Source organism: Myotis davidii, unplaced genomic scaffold (genome assembly GCF_000327345.1).
Source record: "Myotis davidii unplaced genomic scaffold, ASM32734v1 scaffold249, whole genome shotgun sequence".
Taxonomy (NCBI): Eukaryota; Metazoa; Chordata; class Mammalia; order Chiroptera; family Vespertilionidae; genus Myotis; species Myotis davidii.
This window is the reverse complement of record NW_006300367.1, coordinates 2648347-2670309: the sequence shown is the minus strand read 5'-3', so window position 1 is coordinate 2670309 and position 21963 is coordinate 2648347. Positions and strand designations below refer to the sequence as shown.

Genomic DNA, 21963 nt, shown 5'->3' with positions numbered 1-21963 from the left:
TTCTAGCTGCAGACCCAGCCCCCAAGGTCTCCTTCCTGTCATCAGAAATAGAAGAGAGAAGGAGGGGCAGCTCCAGGCCTGGGGAATGGGAGTATCTGCTATTAGGTGCTGTATGCCTCTGGCTTGCCTGCTTCTCATAGGTCTGAGTGCTGCCAGAGAACCTCAGGCCAGGCCAGTGGGGGTGGGGAGTAGGGGGTTGTGGGTTAGTGGTGGTGGTGGGGCAGGGAATGGAGTCTAACAGGTCTGAGTGCTGCCAGAGACCCTCAGGCCACAGGCCAGGCGGGAGTGGGGGAGGTATGGGGGTGGTGAGTTGGGCGTTGTGGGTTAGTGGTGGTGGTAGGGGGGAAATGGAGGAGTAGAGTAGCTTCCCATTTTCTATTTTTACTGAACAGCTTGTTCTAAATCCGAGGTTCTCAACCAGTGGGTCACGACCCCTTTGGGGGTCAAATGGCCCTTTCACAAGGGTCTCCTAAGACCATCGGAAAACACATATATAATTACATATTGTTTTTGTGGTTAATCACTATGCTTTAATTATGTTCAATTTGTAACAATGAAATTGGGGGTCACCACAACAGGAGGAACTGTATTAAAGGGTCGCGGCATTAGGAAGGTTGAGAACCACTGTAAATGGAGAGGAAGAAGAAGGGATTGAGAGGGAAGGGGGGAGTGTCAGGGAGGCAAGTATGTTACCTTACTGGTTAAATAAGTTGATTTGAAGTTAAAAAGGAAAAATGTCCCTGCCTCCACCTCTCTCTGCTCCCTTCAATGCTTTGGAAATTGTATGTGCTTATCATTGCCTATTAATTGATTGGTGGGAATTCTTTAGAGGGAGAAAATAAAATACCATTTCTTATTCTCTCACTTCCCTGTTTGTGTCTTTCATTTGTGGAAAAGAAGTTAGAAATTATAAAGAAGGAGGAGAAAAAGTGCATTTTATATACAAATGCTCACCAGAATGCATCCCAGATGTCCCCCCAGGACCTCAGTCAAAACATATTAAAACAAGAACTCATCATTCCCATCCCTTTCCTCCTTCAATCTGGCCTAAGTCCAAATTTTCTCCTATGATTTTCCTTCTTATTTCAAGAGCAAATGTTAGAGTAAGAACATTAAATTATAATCACTCAGGGATTATAATTTGTATTACATATTTGACAGTTAATCCTGAACTTACACCCAATCAGGAAAACCAACAGTCAATCTAGATTCTCTCGTCGCCCATATACACACACCCATGACCTTAAAAGGACAAGGACCTTTCATGGACTCTGGAAATAAAAGGAGGCCTGCATGGGAAGCGTGGAGTTTCAAAGGGATTGGTGATAGATGAGAAGGCTGCAAGGGTGCTGGCTCATGGAGACCCTCTCAGGTCAGTGCAAGATCTTTGGCTTTGGACCGAAGAGTAACACAATCTGACTAATCTCTTAACAGAATACCTCTGGCTACAGTGCTGAGAATAGGCTTCAGAGAAACAAACAAACAGCACGGGCCCTTCCATTAAAAGGCAACTGTAAGCTGTAATAACCAAGGAAACGATGAGAGTGGCTTGGAGCAGGGTAGAAGCTGTTGATCAATAGGATGTTGCAGGAACAGAGATGAAACCACAATTTTAACATTGAGCAACTGCAAGAGCAGAGTTGCCATTACCTGAGCTATGGGAAGTTATGGAAAGTGATGGGGATTTGGAGGAAGATTTTCAACAACTCAGCCTTAAGAGGTTACATTCAAGATGTCTGAGAGACATCCACACACATATGTAAAGTAGGCAGGTGAATATATAGGTCTGGAAATCAGGGAAAGGACTGATGTTAGAGATACATTTGGGATTCATTCATCAGCATACAAATGGCATTTGGGATTAATTTATCAGCATTTCACATGGACTTGTAACCAGACAACCAAGGGGTCTGGGCTGCCTGTCACTACTTGAGCAAATTAAGCAGAGACAGAGTTGAGTCATATATGAGCATTTATTCCAATCCTGCCAGCAGTATGGGAGAGCAGCAGGTCAGCCACAAAAATTTGTTCTGCCCCTCTGCATAAACAAGCTGCTTATACTGAATAGAAAGGCAAAGATTACTTGGGAAAGTAAGAATTATAGGCATGGGGAAGTAGGCATGGTATAGTCATTACAGGTAACTAGTCATGCGGGCTGGGGGGTGGGGCACAGAGGGCAGGTGCCTCTGGGTGCCCTGGGACCAGATTACAGGCGATAGGGGCTGGGGGTTGTAAAGAGCAGGTGCCTCCAGGACTAGATTATTTCATACATGAGGCTGTAAATCTCTCCATAATGACAGTCAGTTCTCAGAAGGAGGATGGACTGCATTCCGATATTAGCTCCCATGTCCCAGGGTGTATAACTCCCAACAAAGTTAGGATGTGCTTTCTAATCAGAACAGAACCATCGTGGTTAACAGAGCATGATTAATATTTCTTATAATTGTAGCTGGTCCCCAATATTCTATTTCTGCCCCTAACAGACTGGGTGAGTGAAATGAGCCACAGAATAAGTGTAGTTTAAAAAGAAAAGACTCTGAAGATGGAGTCCAGGGAGATTCCAAAGGTTAGAATTTGGAAGTTAAAGGGGGACCAACAAGATAAATTAGACACAGGAAGAAACACCAGGTGAAAGTATGTCCTGCAAGCCTAATGTCAATATGACCCAAGAGCCGACAGCAAGTGCTGTGTTAAATGGTGATGAGAAGACAAGTAAGAAAAGACCATTGGATTTTGCAAGATAAGGCCATGGTGTCTTGAGAAGTATTATTTTGCTGTAACACAGGGAGAAAAATCATTGATATGGATTTAAAAAAAATATATGCAAAATTCAGAGACCAAGTATATATAAAATATCTCCAAGGATGTGAGCGATAAACTAACAGAAAAAATATAATTAGATAAGAGGATAAAAGTTCTCCTTCCCTGCCTTAGAGCACGTTTTTTAGTGTTTTTTGTTTGTTTGTTTTCTGTTGTTGTTGTTGTTTGCTATTTATGTAATGTTTGCATGATTTATGCTTTGGGAACCCATCCTATAGAGCTGGTAAATGTTGAAAAAAGAAGGAAAGAGCATAATGCTGAAGGAATGTTTCTAAGTAGGATATGAGATTTAGCCCACAAGTGGTGGATCAGGCCTTAGCTAGGGCCATTAACTCTATATAGTCAACAACAAGTCACAGAAAGAGTACAAAGACACAGATGCAGGTGGTTGGGTAAAAGTGATGGTGAGTATATACCGTCCGAATGTTAAATCTTTTTCACAAGAAAGAAGAAAAAAAATGTCATCTGCTGAGAGTAAATATGTAGTTAAGATTGTTGGTGGTATGGAAGACATGAGGAGGCTTAAAATGATCACCTAGACCAGTGATGGTGAACCTATGACACGCGTGTCAGAGGTGACACACGAACTCATATTTTTGGTTGATTTTTCTTTGTTAAATGGCATTTAAATATATAAAATAAATATCAAAAATATAAGTCTTTGTTTTACTATGGTTGCAAATATAAAAAAATTTCTATATGTGACATGGCACCAGAGTTAAGTTAGGGTTTTCAAAATGCTGACACACCGAGCTCAAAAGGTTCGCCATCACTGACCTAGACTGTGGTTGGCAAACTCATTAGTCAACAGAGCCAAATATCAACAGTACGACGATTGAAATTTCTTTTGAGAGCCAAATATTTTAAACTTACACTATATAGGTAGGTACATTATTATTAACTTAATTAGGGTACTCCTAAGGCTTAGGAAAAGCCACACTCAAGGGGCCAAAGAGCCGCATGTGGCTCACGAGCTGCAGTTTGCTGACCACGGAGTCCTAGGAGATAAAAAATATGATGGCTTAAAACAAATAAGGGGGGAATGCTGGGAAGATTTAAAGATTAACTTCAGGTCATGATTCTAGAAAGGATGATGTGGACCCTGCCAATTCTCTATCGTCTCCTGTGTGATCTTTATACCATGAATTTTAAACTGAAATTCTATGGAGTGCCTGCCACATACTGTATTTTTTAAAAAATTCTCACCTAAGGATATTTTTCCATTAATTTTTATAGAGAGTGAAAGAGAGGGAGAGAGAGGTAGAGAGAGAGATAGATAGAGAGAGAGAGAGAGAGAGAGAGAAAGAGAGCGCCTGGTTGTCTCCTGCATGTGCCCTGACCAGGGCCTGGGATTGAACCTACAACCATGGTACACTCCCTTGACCAGGAATTGTACCCACAACCTTTTGGTCCACAGGGCTGACACTGTAACCAGCCAGGGCCACATACTATACTCTTCAGGACAACTTTACCAATGCACCCATAGATTCCCTGCCTGAGCACTTTGCTCTATCTTCATCTAACCAATTCCTATTAACCTCCAAGACTCACTTTAGTCCTAACTTCACCCAGGAATTGAATACTGATGTCCAGTGTCCTCCTCCATGCTCTCATTTCACATGGGCACACTTCTTTCTTAGCCCTGGCCAGTCTCTCATGATTTCCAATTCACTCATATGTCTTCCCATTCTACTACAATTCAAGGGTTGTAATATTAAGTAGGCATCAGAATCACCTGCTGACTTCCTTGCAAAGAAGTTTCTGATTAAGTGGACCTGTTGTAGGGCCCAAGAGCAAAGCCCCAAGTAATGCTGATGCTGGTTGAAAGGGTGCAGCAACACTCTGAGAACCATTATTCAACCTTTTCAAAGACTGGGCCAAATGTAATTCATATCTATCTCTAGAACTTGGTTTCATACTTGGCATGGGATAGAAGCTCAGAAAAGTGTTTTTTGAGCATCCAACGCATAAAAAGAGGAAAATAAGTTACCTGAATGGTAAGCTCTCTTCCCTCTCGGTTAATCTTCAAGTGGTGCATCCTTCTATTAGCAAAGTTCTCTACCTCAATGGTGAACACATGGGTTTCTTCCTTGCTCAGCTGATAGTGAACTTGTAAGCTTCCTTGAAAAATAAATGTTAGAAATTAGAATTAAAAATAAGACCCATAAAATTTAGAAGTATGATCAGATTGTATTTTAATTGATCATTATTATTCAATTAAATTGAAATTTTAAATTAAATAAGAAATCCATGCTTTAATTATTTTATCATTTAACTTTTTAAAAGATATGCTATTATTATAGCATTTGGGCGCATAAAGAAATCTCTGAGTATAGCTGCAAAATTAAAGCATGTGTGTGTGTGTGTGTGTGTGTGTGTGTGTGTGTGTGTAGAGTGTGTTATCAGAAACCAAAATACCAGTTTGTAAAATAAAACAGCCACAAGTCTATTTTGTAATTGAATTATGAAAATTTTAATAAGACAAAGTGTTTTTCTACTCTTTCTTTAATTCCTACCATATCCTATTTCTCCTTTTCTTCCTAATTGCCTTCATAAAATTCCATAATCTATAATGTGAAATAACCTAAGGCAGAAGATAAAAAGAAAATTTTGGGTTATGAGGCCATTACCTAACAGTCAACTAAGAGGAGAAGCTCCCTATAGTCAATCCTGGTTTTCTTATCTCCTCGTCTTTTGGTTCTGACCATCAAAAATGTTCAAATATTAATATTTTTGGTTATTTTATCACTTAATAATTAATAATAGCTTCCTATCAGTAGCATAGTTGATGCTGATAGGAGTTGGGGTGGGGGTTTGTGCAAAGGGGCCCTGGCTGCCAGTACTAGAGAAAGCTTATAGACACTTCTTGTTCACTAGTTGCTTTAGATGGTATTCTCTTTCAGACTTCTACAGTATTTTAAGACAAATAAAAATGGAAACACAATAATCAAAAATTGTTAGATGCAGCAAAAGCAGTTAAAAGAGGGAAATTCATAGTGTTGTGTGCCTACATCAAGAAACAAAAAAAGTATCAAATAAATAATCTAAATTTACACCTAAAGGAAATAGAAAATGAAGAACAGAGAGAACCAAGATGGCGGCACTGATACATACCACCTCCCACAACCACATAAAAATTTCAAATAAAATGCAAACCATCATTCAGAACTGCCTAAAATCTAGAGAAGTAAAGAAGAAAGTCCTACAACTAGAGAAGTAAAGAAAAAAGCACATTGAGACTGAAACTTTGCAGGCCAGAAGGTAGTTGCAAGAAATGTTCAAAGTGATGAATGGCAAGGACCTACAATCAAGATTACTCTACCCAGCAAAGTTCTCATTTAGAATTGAAGGTCTGATAAAGAGCTTCACAGATAAGAAAAAGCTAAAGGACTTAGTCACCACCAAGCCAGTACTACATGAAATGCTGATGGGGATTTTTTAAGAAGAGGAAGAGGAAGAAGATGAGGGGGAGGAGGAGGAGGAAGAGGAAGAGGAAGAGGAGGAGGAAGAATGAGAAGAAGAAGAAGAAGAAGGAGAAGAAGAAGAAGAAGAAGAGGAAGAAGAGGAAGAAAAGAAAAATAAATGAACAATAAAAATGGCAATAAATACATATCTATCAACATTGAATGTAAAAATCAAAATAAAGGAACAAAAAAATCTAATGAACAAAGTAAACTGATGAATAAAATAGAATCAGAGGCATGGAAAAATGAGACAGACAGACAAATCTCAGAAGGAAGGTGGTGGGGGAGACAGGAAGATACTAACCAAAGATGTTATATGCATATGTGCATTACCTCTGCAGAAAATAGGGTGATGAAGGCCTGGAGTGGGGTGGGAACCAGATGGAGGTGGGCAATGGGAAATAAAAAGAGGAACATATATAATAATCTCAATAATAAATATTTAAAAAAAAGAAAATGAAGAACAAACAAAAGCCAAAGTGAGTAGAAGGAAGGAAATAAAGATCAGAGCAGAAAAAAAATAAAATGGGACCAAAAAAATAAACAATAGAAAAAGTTGACAAAACTAAGCTAGTTTATTTTTAAAGATAAAAAAAAAAATAGATGAAGTTTCAGCCAGTCTTATCAAGGAAATAAAAAAGATAGAGGACCCAAATAAAATCAGAAATGAAAGAGAAGTAATAATCAACAACACAAAACTATATAGTATTATAAAAGAATACTATGAACAAAAAATTAGACAAGAATAAATGGATAATTTCCTAGAAACATGTAATCTTCTAAGAATGAACCAGGAAGAAATAGAAAACCTGAACATACTGATTAATATCTATAATAATAAAAGTTTAATATGCTAATTAGACTGGACAGCTGAATGACCTTCAGGATGTAATCCCAGATGAAGCCCTGGCAGCGGGGGACAAGGCAGAGGCAGCTAGGGGCGATGAGGCAGGCAGGTGAGCAGTTAGGGGCGATAAGGCAGGCAGGCAGAGTGGTTAGGGGTGATCAGGCAGGCAGGTGAGACGTTAGGGCTGATCAGGTTGGCAGGTGAGTGGTTAGGATGATGAGGCAGGCAGGCAAGTGGTTAGGAGCAAGTGGTCCTGGATTGAGAGATGTCTGACGGCCAGTTTAGGCCCAATCCCGCACCAGCAGTCAGACATCCCCCAAAGGGTCCCAGATTGTGAGAGAATGCAGGTTAGGCTGAGGGACCCCCCCGCCCCCCGCCATGTGCACTAATTTCATGCACAAGGCATCTAGTTCCATATAAAAAGAAAAATGAATCAGTACTCAAAAAGCAAAACCAAAAAAAAAAAAAAAAAACCCACACAAACAAACAATAAAACAATCACCAAACAAAAGTTTAGGACCAGACATATTCACAGATAAATTGCAGCCAAACAATCAAAATTTAAAATTATTTTTTTAAAAAATGAAGGAGGAAAGCTTTCAAACTCATTCTATGAGGCCAATGTTACCTGCTAACAAACAGTACAATGAAACTACTAAAATAGAAAATTATAGGCCAATATTCCTGATAGAGATAGAAGCAAAATTGCTCAACAAAATATTAGCAACTCAAATACAGCAATACATTAAAAAGATAATGCAATATGATCAAGTGAAATTTATTCCAGGAATTACAGATGCTTCAATATCCACAGAATAATCAATGTGTTGTACCATAACAACAAAATAAAGGAGAAAAATCATGACATCTCAATAGATTCAGAAAAAGAAATCACCAAAATTCAACATTCTTTTTATTATAAAACACTTAAAAAAGTGGCTATAAAAAGACATGCCTCAATATACAAAAGGCTGTACAGCAAACCCATAAGTGAGCATAATATTCAATGGTTAAAAGCTGAAAGCTTTTTCTCTCAGATCAGGAACAAGATAAGCATGCACACTTTCACTACTCTTATTCAACATAATATTGGAAGCAACAGCCAACGCAATCCCACAAGAAAAGGAAATAAAAAGATTCAAACAGAAAATAAAGAAGTAAAATTCTTACTATTTGCAGATAAATAAAACTATATTATAGAAAACTTTAAACATCCCAATAAAATTGTTAGAACTAATATTTGAATAAAATAAAGTTAAAGAATGCAAAATTAATATTCTATTGTTTTCTATACAAAAATAAGTTATCTGTAAGAGAAATTAAGAAAATAATTCCATTTACAATTGAAACAAAAACAATGAAATACCTAGAAATTAATTTAACCATGGAAGTAAAAGACTTGTGCTCTGGAAATTATAAAAGAAAGCGAAGAAGACACAACTAAAAGAAAAGCTAAACTATGGTCATGTACTCAAATAATTAACATTGTTAAAATGCCCACTGCTCAAAGCAATCTACCAGTTTATCACAATGCCTATCAAAATACCAATGGCATTTTTCACAAAAGACTCAGGATAGCCAAAGGAATCTTGAGAAAAAAGAACAAAGTTGGAGTATCACATTCTCTGATTTCAAACTATATCACAAAACTATAGAAATCAAATCAGTATGATACTGGCACAAAAACAGATAGATCAATGGAGCAGAATAGACATCCCAGAAATAAGCCCAACTAATCTGTGGCAATGAAGGCAAAATATACAAGGGGAAAAAGATAGTCTCTTCAATAAATGTGGTTGTAAAAACAAAACACACATATACAAAAAGTGAAACTAGGGCGGCCATTTTCCTAAACCATATACAAAAATGAACTCAAAATGAATGAAAGACTTAATTGTAATACCTGACACTCGTAGAAGGAAACTCTTTACATCCTTCTTAGCAATGTTATTTTTTAATATGTTTCCTTGGGCAAAGGCAACAAAAGCAAAAAAAATCAAGTGGAACTACATCAAACTAAAAAAACATTTGCATAGCAAAGAAAGCCATCAATGAAACGTAAAGGCTACTTATTGAAATGGAGAAGATATTTGTGGATTATATATCTTGTAAAAAGTTATATTATAAAATATATAAAGAGCTCATACAACTCAACATCAAAAGTCAAACAATCCATTTAAAAAAAAAAAAAAAAGAGCACAGGATCTGAATAGACATGTCTCCAAACAAGACATACAGATGGCCAATAGACATATGAAAATAGATCTTCAAAATTACTAATTATAAGGGAAATGCAAATCAAAGCTATGGGATATTTCACACCTGGTAGAATGGCTATTATCACAAAGAAAAAAGTAACAGGTGTTGCCACTGATGTGGAGAAAAGGGAACCCTAGTTCATTGTTGGGGGATTGCAAATTAGTGCAGCCACTATGGTGGTTCCTCAAAAAGAAACAAACAAACAAAAAACTACTGTACAACCAAGCAATTCCACTTCTGAATATTCATCCAAAGAAAACAAAATTAATAATTTGAAAAAATACATGCAGCCTATATTTGTTTCAGTATTATTTACACTAGCCAAGATATGAAAGCAACCTAGATATTCATTGATAGGTAAATGGATAAATAAGATGTGCTTTATACATAGGATGAAATGTTACCCAACCATAAAATAGAATGAAATCTTGCCATTTACAATAACATGGCTGGATCTAGACAGGGGAGGGCAAACTTTTTGACTCAAGGGCCACAATGGGTTCTTAAACTGGACTCAGAAGAAGGAGCTGCGGCCGTGTTTCCCGAAGTTGCCATGTTAACACTGCTGCTGGTGAAGGAGCGGAGGGGAGAACAAGAGAACCCTCCACTCTTTTGGCTCTGAGGGCTGGATAGAACAGCCGAACAGGCCGGATCCGGCCCGAGGGCTGTAGTTGCACACGGCTGATCTAGAGGGTATTATGCTAAGTAAAATAAGTTGGACAGAGAAAGACAAAGACTGTCTGATTTTACTTATTTGTGAATTCTAAAAAACAAAACAAATGAACAAACAAAATTAAACAGAAACAAATTCATAGAACAGATTGATAGTTGCTAGAAGGGAAAGGGTGGGGGAGGACTGAGAAAGAAGACAAGAATTAAGTACAAACTTTCAGTTATAAAATATCATATGGATGTAATGTACAGCATAAGCAATAGAGTCAACACCATCATCATAACTATGATGACAGTCAGTAGACTCATTGCTGCGATCACTTTGTAAGGTATAGAAATGTTGAGTCATTATTTTGTACACCTGAGCTGATATAATGATTTATGCCAATTATAATTAAAAATAAATTAATAACAAATAAAACATCTCAACCAGTTATTTTACAGCCCTACAAATATTCATCTTATTTTTTTGGTGTTTTTTGAAACAAATCCCTCCCAGAATTTCTCAATGAGATATCCTGAAACCTTTCACTAACTAATCCTATCTAATAAAGAGGTAATATGCTAATTGACCCTCACACCATCACAAAGGTTGCCCACAGCCAATAAGGAGGGAATATGCTAATTGACTGCCCCATCCTCTAAGATGGCGGTGCCCACAGCCACAAGATGGCTGGCAGGGGAGGGCAGTTGTGGGCGATCAGGCCAGCAGGGGAGGGCAATTAGGGGCGACCAGGCCAGAAGGGGAGGGCAGTTAGAGGCAACCAGGCCAGGAGGGGAGGGCAGTTACAGGTGACTAGGCTGGCAGGGGAGGGCAGTTGGGGGTGATTAGGTCAGCAGGGGAGCAGTTAGGCATTGATCAGGCTGGCAGGGGAGTGGTTAGGAGGTGATCAGGCTGGCATACAGAAGTGGTTAGGGGCAATCAGACAGGCAGGCAGGAGAGCAGTTGGGAGCCATCAATTCCGGATTGTGAAGGGGATGTTCCAGATTGGAGAGGGTACAGGCTGAGCAGCTGGAAACACCCCCCTCCAGTGCATGAATTTCATGTTCTGGGTCTCTAGATTTCTTATAATTCATAGGAAGAAAAAACCCAATTCTTAACTTAAAAATAAGTTTGAGCCCTGGCTGGTTTTTTCAGTGGTTAGTGCACCAGCCTGCACACCAATGAGTCATGGGTTTGATTCCTGATCAAGGGCATGTATCTGGGTTGCATGCTCCATCCTTGGCCCAGATCACCAGGGTGCATGCAGGTGACAACCCATTGATGTGTCTCTCTCACATGAATCTCTCTCTCTCTCTCTCTTTCTATCTCTCTCTCTCTCTCCCTCTCTTCTTTCCACTCTCTCTAAATATTAATGGAAAATATTGTCCAGTAAGGATTAATAAAATATAATATGTTTGACACCATTAAATAGTGACTTTTAGTCTGCTATAAGGCACTGGGTTGAGATAGAGAATAGTGTGGGGTCAGGAAAGGAGGCTAATTTACCAGCTTCCTCCAGTATCTTCTTTAACTGCTTAGTCAATGAGCTAAGAGGGAAATCTCTCCTTCCAGTATGTACTCTGGTGATTCAGCAGATTGGCATCAAGTTCTTCGAGGGCACTATCATGTCTGCTGGTGTCAGGGTTCTCCTGCAGTCCCTGCCCTCAAGTTCTTCTCCACTATATGCTTTATCTGCATGTTTTCATTTTCTCCATAGAGTTTCTTATGCCTATCTTTCCTTCTGTTAACAAGTTTATAGTCCCATAGACCACTGACTGAGGGAAGACAATGTCTAGAGATATAATAAACCAAAATATTCACTGTTCTGACCAGGAGTTCACTACAATTTATCTAAAGAACTATAATGCATCCTCTCCTATTTGGTCTCAGTTATATTTTTATGTTAGTATATATACAATAGTGAGCATACATCTTCATTGTGTACATATAGATGGCAATAAAATGTTCACAATATGGAAATTAGAAATGAAATAGATTTTTGTCCCATTCAGGGCTTTTCCAAATATTATTCTAGAATAAAAATACATATAATGGAATGAGCTTTGTCACCAGCAAGTGCTCTGTAAAAGTGACAACAGAGCCCATTAATATTGGAGCCCTCTAGTTGTATCAAGATCATGTTATTTTTTCAAGTCTTTAGGCAAAATCTGACATGTTTTACTTTTCAGAATCAGATAATAGGGAATATCAATGTCACTTTTAAAAACTGAGAAGGGAATTTATGTTTATACAAAATATTTAAACACAATGATAAGGAATCTATTTTAAATCAAGGAGGGTTAGTCATATTCTGGTAAACGCTCTTGCTGCTTCAAGGACAAAGTTACAATATGGCTTATATCATGCTTGAGTTTCTACTTATAACTCCCTTTTTATTTAAAATACATTTCCCCTGCATTTTACAAGTAAAAAAACATAGGTGTTAAGAGGTAAATAATTTTTCATCATTCATAGCGAGTGATGGACTCAGATTTAGAAACTAAATCTGGCTGTCTCCAAGTAACATGGTTTCCCATGGACCATATGTGATCAGCTCAGCCTAGAACTCTCTTCCACTCCAGACTTTCTAATTGAGCTTACTTCTGCCCATTCTCCAAAGTTCAGTGTAAGATTACCTCTTCCAGAAATCCTTTCCTGACTTCTGTTCCCATAAGCACTGTGCTCACCTCTATCTAAGCATGTACTGGGTTGTGTTGTTTACTTACTTGCCTGTCTCTTACACAATCTGTTAACTCCTTGGGAATCTGTACATGTGTAATATATCTGTAGATTCCCAGTGCCTGGTCCATTGTAAATATTCAGTAAATTTGAAAGGTAGGAAATAGCCAGGACCGGTTTGGCTCAGTGGATAGAGCGTCGGCTTGAGGACTGAAGGGTCCCAGGTTCAATTCCGGTCAAGGGCATGTGCCTTGGTTGCGGGCACATCCCCAGTGGGGGGTGTGCAGGAGGCAGCTGATCGATGTTTCTCTCATTGATGTTTCTAACTCTGTCTCTCTCCTGTAAAAAACCAATAAAATATATTTTTAAAAAATTAAAAAAAAGAAAGGTAGAAAATAAGGAAGGAAGGGAGAAGGTGAGAAAAAGAAGGAGGGATGAAAGAAGGAAAAAAGGGTAGAAGGGAATGAGTGCAGGATGGACAAAGATAGGAAGGTCCACAAAAATTCAGTGGAGCTTAGAAAATTGTTTATATTAAAAAAAAACATTTTTGAAGTAGTATAAATAAGAGTGGTACTTATTCTCTTTTTAAAAATATTTTTATGTTTTGTTTTATTTATTGATGAGAGAGAGAGAGGGAGAGAGAGATTTGTTGTTCAACTTATTTATGCATTCATTAGTTGATTCTTATATATGCCCTGCCCCAGGATTGAACCCTCAACCTTGGTATATCTGGATGACACTCAAACCAACTGAACTACCCAGCTAGGGTGATATTTATTCTCAACTTGAGGCCCAGTGCCCAAAATTTGTGCACAGAGGTGGGGGTTCCCTCAGCCCAACCTGCACCCACTCCAATTGGGGACATCTTTCTCACAATCTGGGACCACTGGCTCCTAACCACTCACCTGCCTGCCTGCCTGATCTAGCGTCCAACTGCCCTTCCCTGCCAGCCAATTTGGTTCTGATTGGTCAGTTTCTATGCCAGTCAGCATCAAAAGCTCCACCTCCTAGGAAGCTATTGGCTCCTTACATTCACCCAGATTTGGTTCTGATTGGTCAGTTTCTATGCCAGTCAGCATCTCTGGGCCTATCAACAGGGCCTGATCAGAAAGGTGGGGCTGATAAGCAGCCCCTGTGGAGGCCTGGAGAGAAATGGAGGCAGCGCTGTTGGCCAGGCCGGCAGAGGAAGAGAGGCAAGTTCTGATCAATCGCTGCGACAGAGGCTATGGATTAGACCCTGCCTCTCCCTTCTGCAGGCCTCTCTCTGGGCCTGATCGGCAGTCCCCTTGACAGTCAGTGCCGTGGCAACCCAGCACTTCCGGTCTGGTTGAGACTTTGGTGGTAATCAGTTGTTTTGACCCTGACTCTTTATTATATAGACTAGAGGCCTGGTGCACACAAATTTGAGCACTCGGGGGGGGGCGGTGTCCCTCAGGCCGGCCTATGCCCTCTCACAGTCTGGGACCCCTCGGGAGATGTCCACCTGCTGGCTTAGGCCCACTCCCTGGGGGACTGGGCCTAAACTGGCAGTCAGACATCCCTCTAATCTCTACAAAGCAAATCCTGCACCTTCATCCAGCTCAACCACTTTGTACTCATCCAGTTCATTACCTTCTCTCACCTGGACCATTGCAAAAAGATCGAAACTTACCTCCCAGATTATAGTCTTTCCTCTTTTTTTCCCCATATCCATCTATTCTTTTGTTATAGTCAAAATAAGCTTTTTAAGTGTAGACCTGATGTCACTGCCTAAAATGTTTTATTTATTTATTTATTTATTATGGATTGATTTATTTTCTGTTCTTTTTTTTTGTAAATTTAAGTTCTTTATTGTTTAATGTATTACATAAGTCTCCTTTTCCCCCCATTGACCTCTCCATGACTACCCTCAACCCCCAGCACCCCCCATTTGTGTCTATTGGTTATAAAATGTTTTAAAACATTTTATAACCCAGTTTCCCAGTGTACTGAGAATAAAATCCTAATTTTTTGCCATGGCCTGTAAAATCCTATTTAATTTTCCCCTGTACCTCTTGGTATCATTTCACTCCATATTTGCCCTCTCTCACTAAACTCCAACCATGATTGAACTCTTTTATGTTTCCCTATTGTGATGTAGTCACTCCTTCCTCAGAGTTTTCACACCTACTTTTCTCTTCTCTCCACTTGGAATGCTCCTCTTACAGAATTTTGCCAGAGGCCCTTCCTCATTCAAGGATCAGATGCCACCCACACAGTGATATCTTCTTCGTTATCTGTTTTCCATTTGATGTTGTGAGACCATGCACAGCTCCAGCTCGCTCAGTACCTCCACCCAGCAATATTTTCCTGTTATTCATGATTGATTAGTACATCATGGATCCGATATCAGAATTGAGTGTTTGTTATTATTAAGACATACAGCCTCTCCACTCCATAATTCTAAGTATAAGCATTCCACACTAATGTCCACACTCCCACAATCCTTAGCATTAAGTATCAATCTAACAGTATTCAGTGTTCCTCAACACCTTCATTTATCTTCCCCCCCCGCCTTCCCCAGCTCAAATTGCCTGGTCCATCACCAAGATGATCATCTTATATACCATCTTAATTAAGTTGGTTCACTCTTACTTTATTAAATAAAGGTATTTTCTTGGCAGAACCATAGCTAATAAAATCCAACCTACACCTATCCTACTTTTGTTCAGTTTAGGTGGCAGAAAAAAATACAAACCAAGTGGGCTGCTCCTAAGCAATTTTAAGTTAATCACCACCAACTTTGAGAGGGCCTTTCTTGTGTCCTCCTAATTTCAGAGTATTTATTTCCTAAGTCCATTCAATTACTGGCTCAGGCAACTATTTAATGTCTTTCATCTTTCCTCTGACCTCCATCTCTGACTTTTCCTCACTCTCAGTCAATGACCTTGCCTATTGCTTCTCTAACAATACTGAGCAATCAGAAAATAACTTCTATAAATGCCTTCACTAACTTAACAATTTCTGGACCTATATGTTTTACTTCCTTTCTGTTAACTTAAAATAATGGCCATGCTTTTATCTAATATTAATTCATGCATCACTTATCTGAAGACATCACTCAGACAACATCCCCCTTCCTTTACATTTGTTTTTAAATTTTATCCTCTCTACTACATTATTTGTATCAATAACTTCCCTACATTACAGTAAAAATAAAGGAAATCTCTTCAGCTCTCTTAACCATAGACACGAGCACATTTCTCTTCTTTCTTCTGGCCTATAATACAACTCCTAAAGCATTATGTATACTTCTTGTCTCCAGTTCCTCTTCCCCCTTTACTCTTAAACTTCCTCTAGTAAGATTTCATCTTTGGTTCTCCATCTAAACTTTTATTGCCATGGTCAATAAATGACCTCCATGTTTCTAAATCAATGTTCCATGTACAATCCTCATCTTATTCTCATCAGCATTCTAAATTCTATTCCCTTTGTTAAACTCTTCTCTCAGCATCTGGAACATCTCTTTCTTTCCTAGTTTTCTACCTTCTTCATTGGTCACTCTTCCTCACTTTCTGATACCGATAGCTCTGTTTCTCTTTGCTCTCTTAATGTTGATGTCCCAGGGCTCAGTCAATGGACTTCTTTATCAGCACTCACTGCCTTGACAATCTTGTCCAGTCTTATGTAGCTCCATACTCTCTCTGGTTTCCTAAAGCTGCGGTAACACGTTGTCCTTGAGGCTGAAAGTTTAAAATAAAATGTCAGCAGATTTATTACTTCCTCTTAAGGCCCTAGGGGAAAATATGTCCTTGTCTCTTCCTAGTTTCTGGTAGCTTCTGGCAATCTGTAGTGTCCCTTGGCTTAAAAGTACATCATTCTAATCTCTGTCTCTGTTGTCATGTCATGTGGACTTTGTCTCTCTGTATGTCTTCATGTGTCTCTGAGTCTCTGTATTCATATCTTCCCCCATTTTATAAGGACATCAGTTGCATTTAGGGGTTTCTGTAATACAGCATGATTTCATTTTTACCTGACTAGTTACATCCGATCCTTATTTCCAAATAAGGTTACATTCTAAAGTTCCATGTGATTGCAAATTAGGGGTAGGGGTACTATTGAACCCAGAATATTATCAAAACACAGATCAATTTCTAAATTTATATCTCCAAGTTTGTGGTCTCCCCTCAGCTCCACACTTCTCTATTCAGATACCTTCTAGACATCTCTGCTTGGATGCCTACTAACTTAAAACTAATATATTCCAGACTGAACTCATGATTGTTAGGCCTGATCAAATAATTGAATCAATACCCCCTCCCCTTGGAATTGACCATTCTCTCTCCCTTCCAGAGTTTCCCAGAATCCAGACCTGCACAGATAATTCTCTGCCCAGAAAAACCCCACCTAGAGTCCTTTAAAACCCTCTGACTCTGTCTTTGGGGGCTGGTGCCATTTTGGGGCTCAGCCCATTTGGTTTTCCAGATGATGTAATAAATTCATAATTCTTCATCCCTTTGGCCTCATGTGTTCCTATTTCGATGACCCTAACATTTGGGGTCAAAACTTGAGGGGGTTCCACAGGGATGGGGAGCCATTGCCCCAGCTTCAGTCACTCCAAGTTTGCTACTTGGAGAACAATAGGCAGTGGCAGCTTGACCTGGACTTACCTCCGAATCCTACTCAGGTGACTCGATTGCCGGCCGCCATGAGGCCTCCCTCCCTCACAGGCCCTCCCTGACCAGCTAAGGACGACACCAGAGGACATGTAAAAGAGCTCCTTCTCCATCGCTGACCCTCCATCCCACACCGGCCAGTCTTCTCCAGGTGAGTAACATTCCACAGTTTCCCTTGTCATGAGCCTTCTACCCACGCTCTCACTGACTTCTTGAAAGTCTCTCATCTCAAAAGTCCTAACACTAGGCCATAAGGGTCCTCAGCCGCTCGGCTTTGGGTCCTTCTGGATTGGGGATGCCCAACTCCCAAGAACACAAGCTCCAAAACAGCCTTTTCCCACCTAACACTTGCTCTCTGGCCACCCAAAGACCACCTCCTCAACAGCTTCTTCTATTCTCATGCACATTCTACCCCTGAGGGAGGTGGCAGGAACTGAGGGTATTGTCTGGGTACACATCCTATTTTCCATGTCCGAACTTGCACAGATTGAGAGGCATCTTAGGTCTTTTTCCAAGCCCAGATTGAGCTGCTGCTGTCTACTGCTTTAAAAGTAGTAAACTTGGGGTGACCAAAGCCAGGGCGATGACTTCCCATCCTTGTAGAATTTAAGTAACTGACCCAGTCCTATGACCTTACCTGGCATGACATCTAAGTCATCCTGTCCTCCTGTCTCACCCCAGAGGAGAAGCAGCTTGTCTGCCTAGAAGCTCAGGACCATGCCAAAGCTCTCCATAGTCAGGACTTGGTGGCCAACCCAGTTGGCGCTGACACAGCCCCCTAACCTGACCCGAGGTTAATTATCCAGAGTGCCAGCTCCATAGTCATCTGTCTTGTTGTTGGCTTCAAAAAGGCTGCCCATAAGGCAGTCAATTATAACAAACTTAATGAAATCACAGAGGGCTCTGACAGAAACCCAGTTCTCTTCCTCTCCTGCCTCACAGAGGCCTTACAGAAATTGACCACCTTAGACTCCACCTCCCCAGAGGGAGCCCTTCTTCTGAACACCTATTTTATACCCCAATCAGACCTCTACATACACCGCAAATTTTGAAAACATAGACGCAGATCCACAAACCCCTCAGAAAAACCTTGTTAACCTGACATTTAAGGTCTTTAATAATAGAGACGAGGAGACCCAAATCCAAAATCAAAGGTGAGATCAGGCCAGGCTGAGGCCCAGAGGAGGCCTTCCAGCTCCTAGCCACCATGCTCATGAACTCCAAACAAAGTGCCCGTCCTCTAAGGGTAAGTCAGGGCTAAGCCTCTCCTGGCCCATGCTTCAGATGCAATAAGGAAGGACACTGAGCCAAGTCCTGCGCAAACCCAGGACCCCCACTTAGGCCCTGCCCAAGGTTCAGAAGACAAGACCACTGGAAATCAGACTGTAGTCTGGCCCCTCTAGGTCGGACCTCAGCACGGCCACCCTCGAGATCCGGTTTGGAGCTCCCAGTCATCCTGGGGCTGGCCACTGAAGATTAAGCTTCCCAGGCCTTGGCAGGGCCCAGACTTTCATCACCAGGACAGAACCTTGGGTAACGACTGAGGTGGCAGGTAAGCCAATCTCTTTTTGAATTGACACTGGGGCCACTTATTCTGCCCTCTCAGAATTCTCTGAAACCCTTATCCCCTCCTCAGCCTCTATTATGGGGGTTGACAGACTAGTCTCACAGCCATTAGCCACCTCACCTCTACACTGCATCTTACTAAATACCTCCATTCACTCATTTCTCATACTACTTCAGTGCCCAACCAGGGCTACCATGCATCCCTTGATAGAGTCCAGTTATCTTAAATGACAGTCACCTACTTTAGTTTCACTCTCACCTCCTAAAGCCATGTCATTCCTTAGACTTTAAATGCCTTATCTCCTCCATGACTGCCCCCTCCTCTAAACAAGAAATACCCTCCTTTCTCAGGATCACTGGGTATTCTTGCCTCTGAGTTCCCAATTTCAGACTCCTTGCAAAGCTCCTCTATGACATGACATGGCAAAGGGACCCTCTCACTGAGCCTTTAGACCCCAAGGCCAGCACTCTCACCTCTTTAATGCTCTGAAAACTGCTCTTACCTCAGCACCTTCTCATCCGACCCCCTCTCTTTCCAAAAGAACAACTTTCTTTATTGCACATGCTTACTTAACAGTCTGGCTACTATCAGAAGCTGAACTCATTATCACTCAAACCCTAGCATGTTATCTCTAGGAAAAATGTGGCAGTTTTAAATGCAAGCACCTGGAGGCCTGGACACTGCAGTCCTAGAAGAGGCTGCAGGGCCTGTTGCCTCCTCCCTCTGCCTTTCTCCATCCTCATAATTTCCCAAAGTCTTCTTTGGCAACTTAAAATATATAAAGCATTGCTGGGTTAAATGATAAACATCTAAATATTTCAATAAGTTTTAAGTTCACCTGATTTTAGCTTTTATTACAGAAAACCTATAAAGTAGATTTAAACTGTTAATGTAATGTCTTGTGCTTTGTTAAAGGTATATTTCTTGAAAGTGAGAATGTTCACAAATCTCAGTCTAAGAAATGCTGGCTGTGTACTTTTTGGTTATCATTGGAAAATTAATGTTTCTAAGCATTGACAATAGAAAGCATAAGGCATGGACATGCATTCTGAAGGAAAAAGAAAGTGACTTTAAGTAAGAATGTTTGTGAAAGTTGAAAGAAGGTTTGTGAATGTTATAGAAGGTTTGTAGAGAGAAATGTTAAAAGGAAGTTATATAAATTACACAGGCCAGTAAGTTAGGACAAGCAGAATAAAGAAACTGAGATAGCTAACAATTTGCAACTATCTAGAAAATCCAGATGCCAACAGTTTGCAGCCATCTAGAAAATCCTATCTTCTCTAAACAAAGGACACTTATGAGTAAATGATTTGAGGGTAAACCTCATTTTGGTATATTAGACTACAGCCCTCCAAACTAATGTCTCTTTCCTTCCACCAGACCATTTATCATAATTCTTGTTCTTCTAGTTTTTGCCCCCATAATATTAAAATTTATAAAACAGTTTTTCTCCATCAGGTTACAAGCCCTACTTGTAGTCAGGAAATACCACTTTCAGATACCATCAAAACCTCCTTTTGTGCCCAGCCCTCATCATCCCTTGACTACCCAGAGCAAAGATGATGGGCCAGGTACAGAAACTCACAGAAAGCTCTGGATGCTAGCAAGGGGCAAAACTGGGAAAACAAGAGCCTCGCCCCCAGGGTAACCTACTCTCCCCAAGCAAATAACCAGTCATGCAACTAAGATCCTGATCCCCTTTTTTTCCTAAAGATCACCTCTAGGCCTCAGTTATATTTCAGCTGCAGGCCTAGAAAATCAGCAAAACCAGACAAGTGACGCTGTGGCCGCCTCCCAAGTCCCACAACAGGACCGTTCTCGAGCCTTCACCAACCAGTCTCTCAGGGAAATCATGCTGCTGCGACCCCTCTATCAAAGTCCGTTCCCCTGTGATCTCCATGTTCCCCCTCATCAGGAAGTAAATATGGAAGATATGACCTTTGTCCCTATTCCATAAAACAAAAGGCTGGGATGTTAGGTCTGATCAAATAATTGAATCAGTACCCCTCCCCTGGGGACTGACCTTTAGGCCACTTCGCAATGGACATTCCACTTGCTTAGACCACATCCCACTTGCTAAGACCATTATCTCTCCCCTCTGGAGTTTCCAAGAATCTGGACCTGTACAGAGAATTCCCTCCCAGAAAAGCCCACTTAGAGTCCTTTAAAAACCTCTAACTCTGTCTTTGGGGCTGGTGCCATTTTGGGGCTCAGTCCACCTGGTTTTCCAGATGATGTCAGATGAAATTCATAATTCTTCACCCCCTTTTGCCTCTTGCATTACCTTTTCGGTGACCCTAATAATGATCTTTGATTCCAAATACGTTCCTTCCATAACTTTTCCTATCTTAAGCATTCACAATCCTATTTTCCCAGGTCTCAGCCAAAAATCTTGGAATAATCCCTGATATACCCTTTTTCCAGTAAAATATGCTATACTTTTATTTCCCCTTCACAATATATCTGGAGCCTAACCACTTCTTTCAATCCCCACCAATATTATTTTTACTACCTTTATCCAAACAACCTGCATTTCTTATCCAGATTATTTCAGTGGCCTTCTAACTACTCTTTTTCTCCTGTTTCTTCTTTACAGACTGTTTTCCAGAGCATCTAGAACAATGGTTCTCACCTTCCTAATGCCGAGACCCTTTAATACAGTTCCTCATGTTGTGGTGACCCCCAATTTCATTGTTACAAATTGAACATAATTAAAGCATAGTGATTAATCACAAAAACAATATGTAATTATATATGTGTTTTCCGATGGTCTTAGGCAACCCCTGTGAAAGGGTCATTTGACACCCAAAGGGGTCACGATCCACAGGTTGAGAACCGCTGATGTATTAGGTAGAGCTTCTGTGCCTCCTGGAGTTGGTAGAGTGGTTTGTGTAGTAGGTGTTCTGTATGGCCCAGTGGCTCAGCCTCCCTAGTCACCTGAGCTGGACATCCTCTGCACCTGGAGGCCAGGACTGCACAACTACTCTAAATTGCCCCAGTGGCTCCAGATAATGTGTCCTGTCAACTCAGTGTTCTCA

The 21963-nt window shown here is 40.4% G+C and overlaps 1 protein-coding gene across 1 annotated transcript in view; it reads right to left on the bottom strand.

Moving 5' to 3' along the window:
- The window catches only part of CNTNAP5 (contactin associated protein-like 5), an 866926-nt gene that overhangs the window by 64005 nt on the left and 780958 nt on the right, over positions 1–21963 (bottom strand). Inside the window, exon 20 of the mRNA XM_006776823.2 lies at positions 4811–4941. Coding sequence (XP_006776886.1) covers positions 4811–4941 — 131 coding nt within the window. The remainder of the gene's footprint in view (positions 1–4810; positions 4942–21963) is intronic.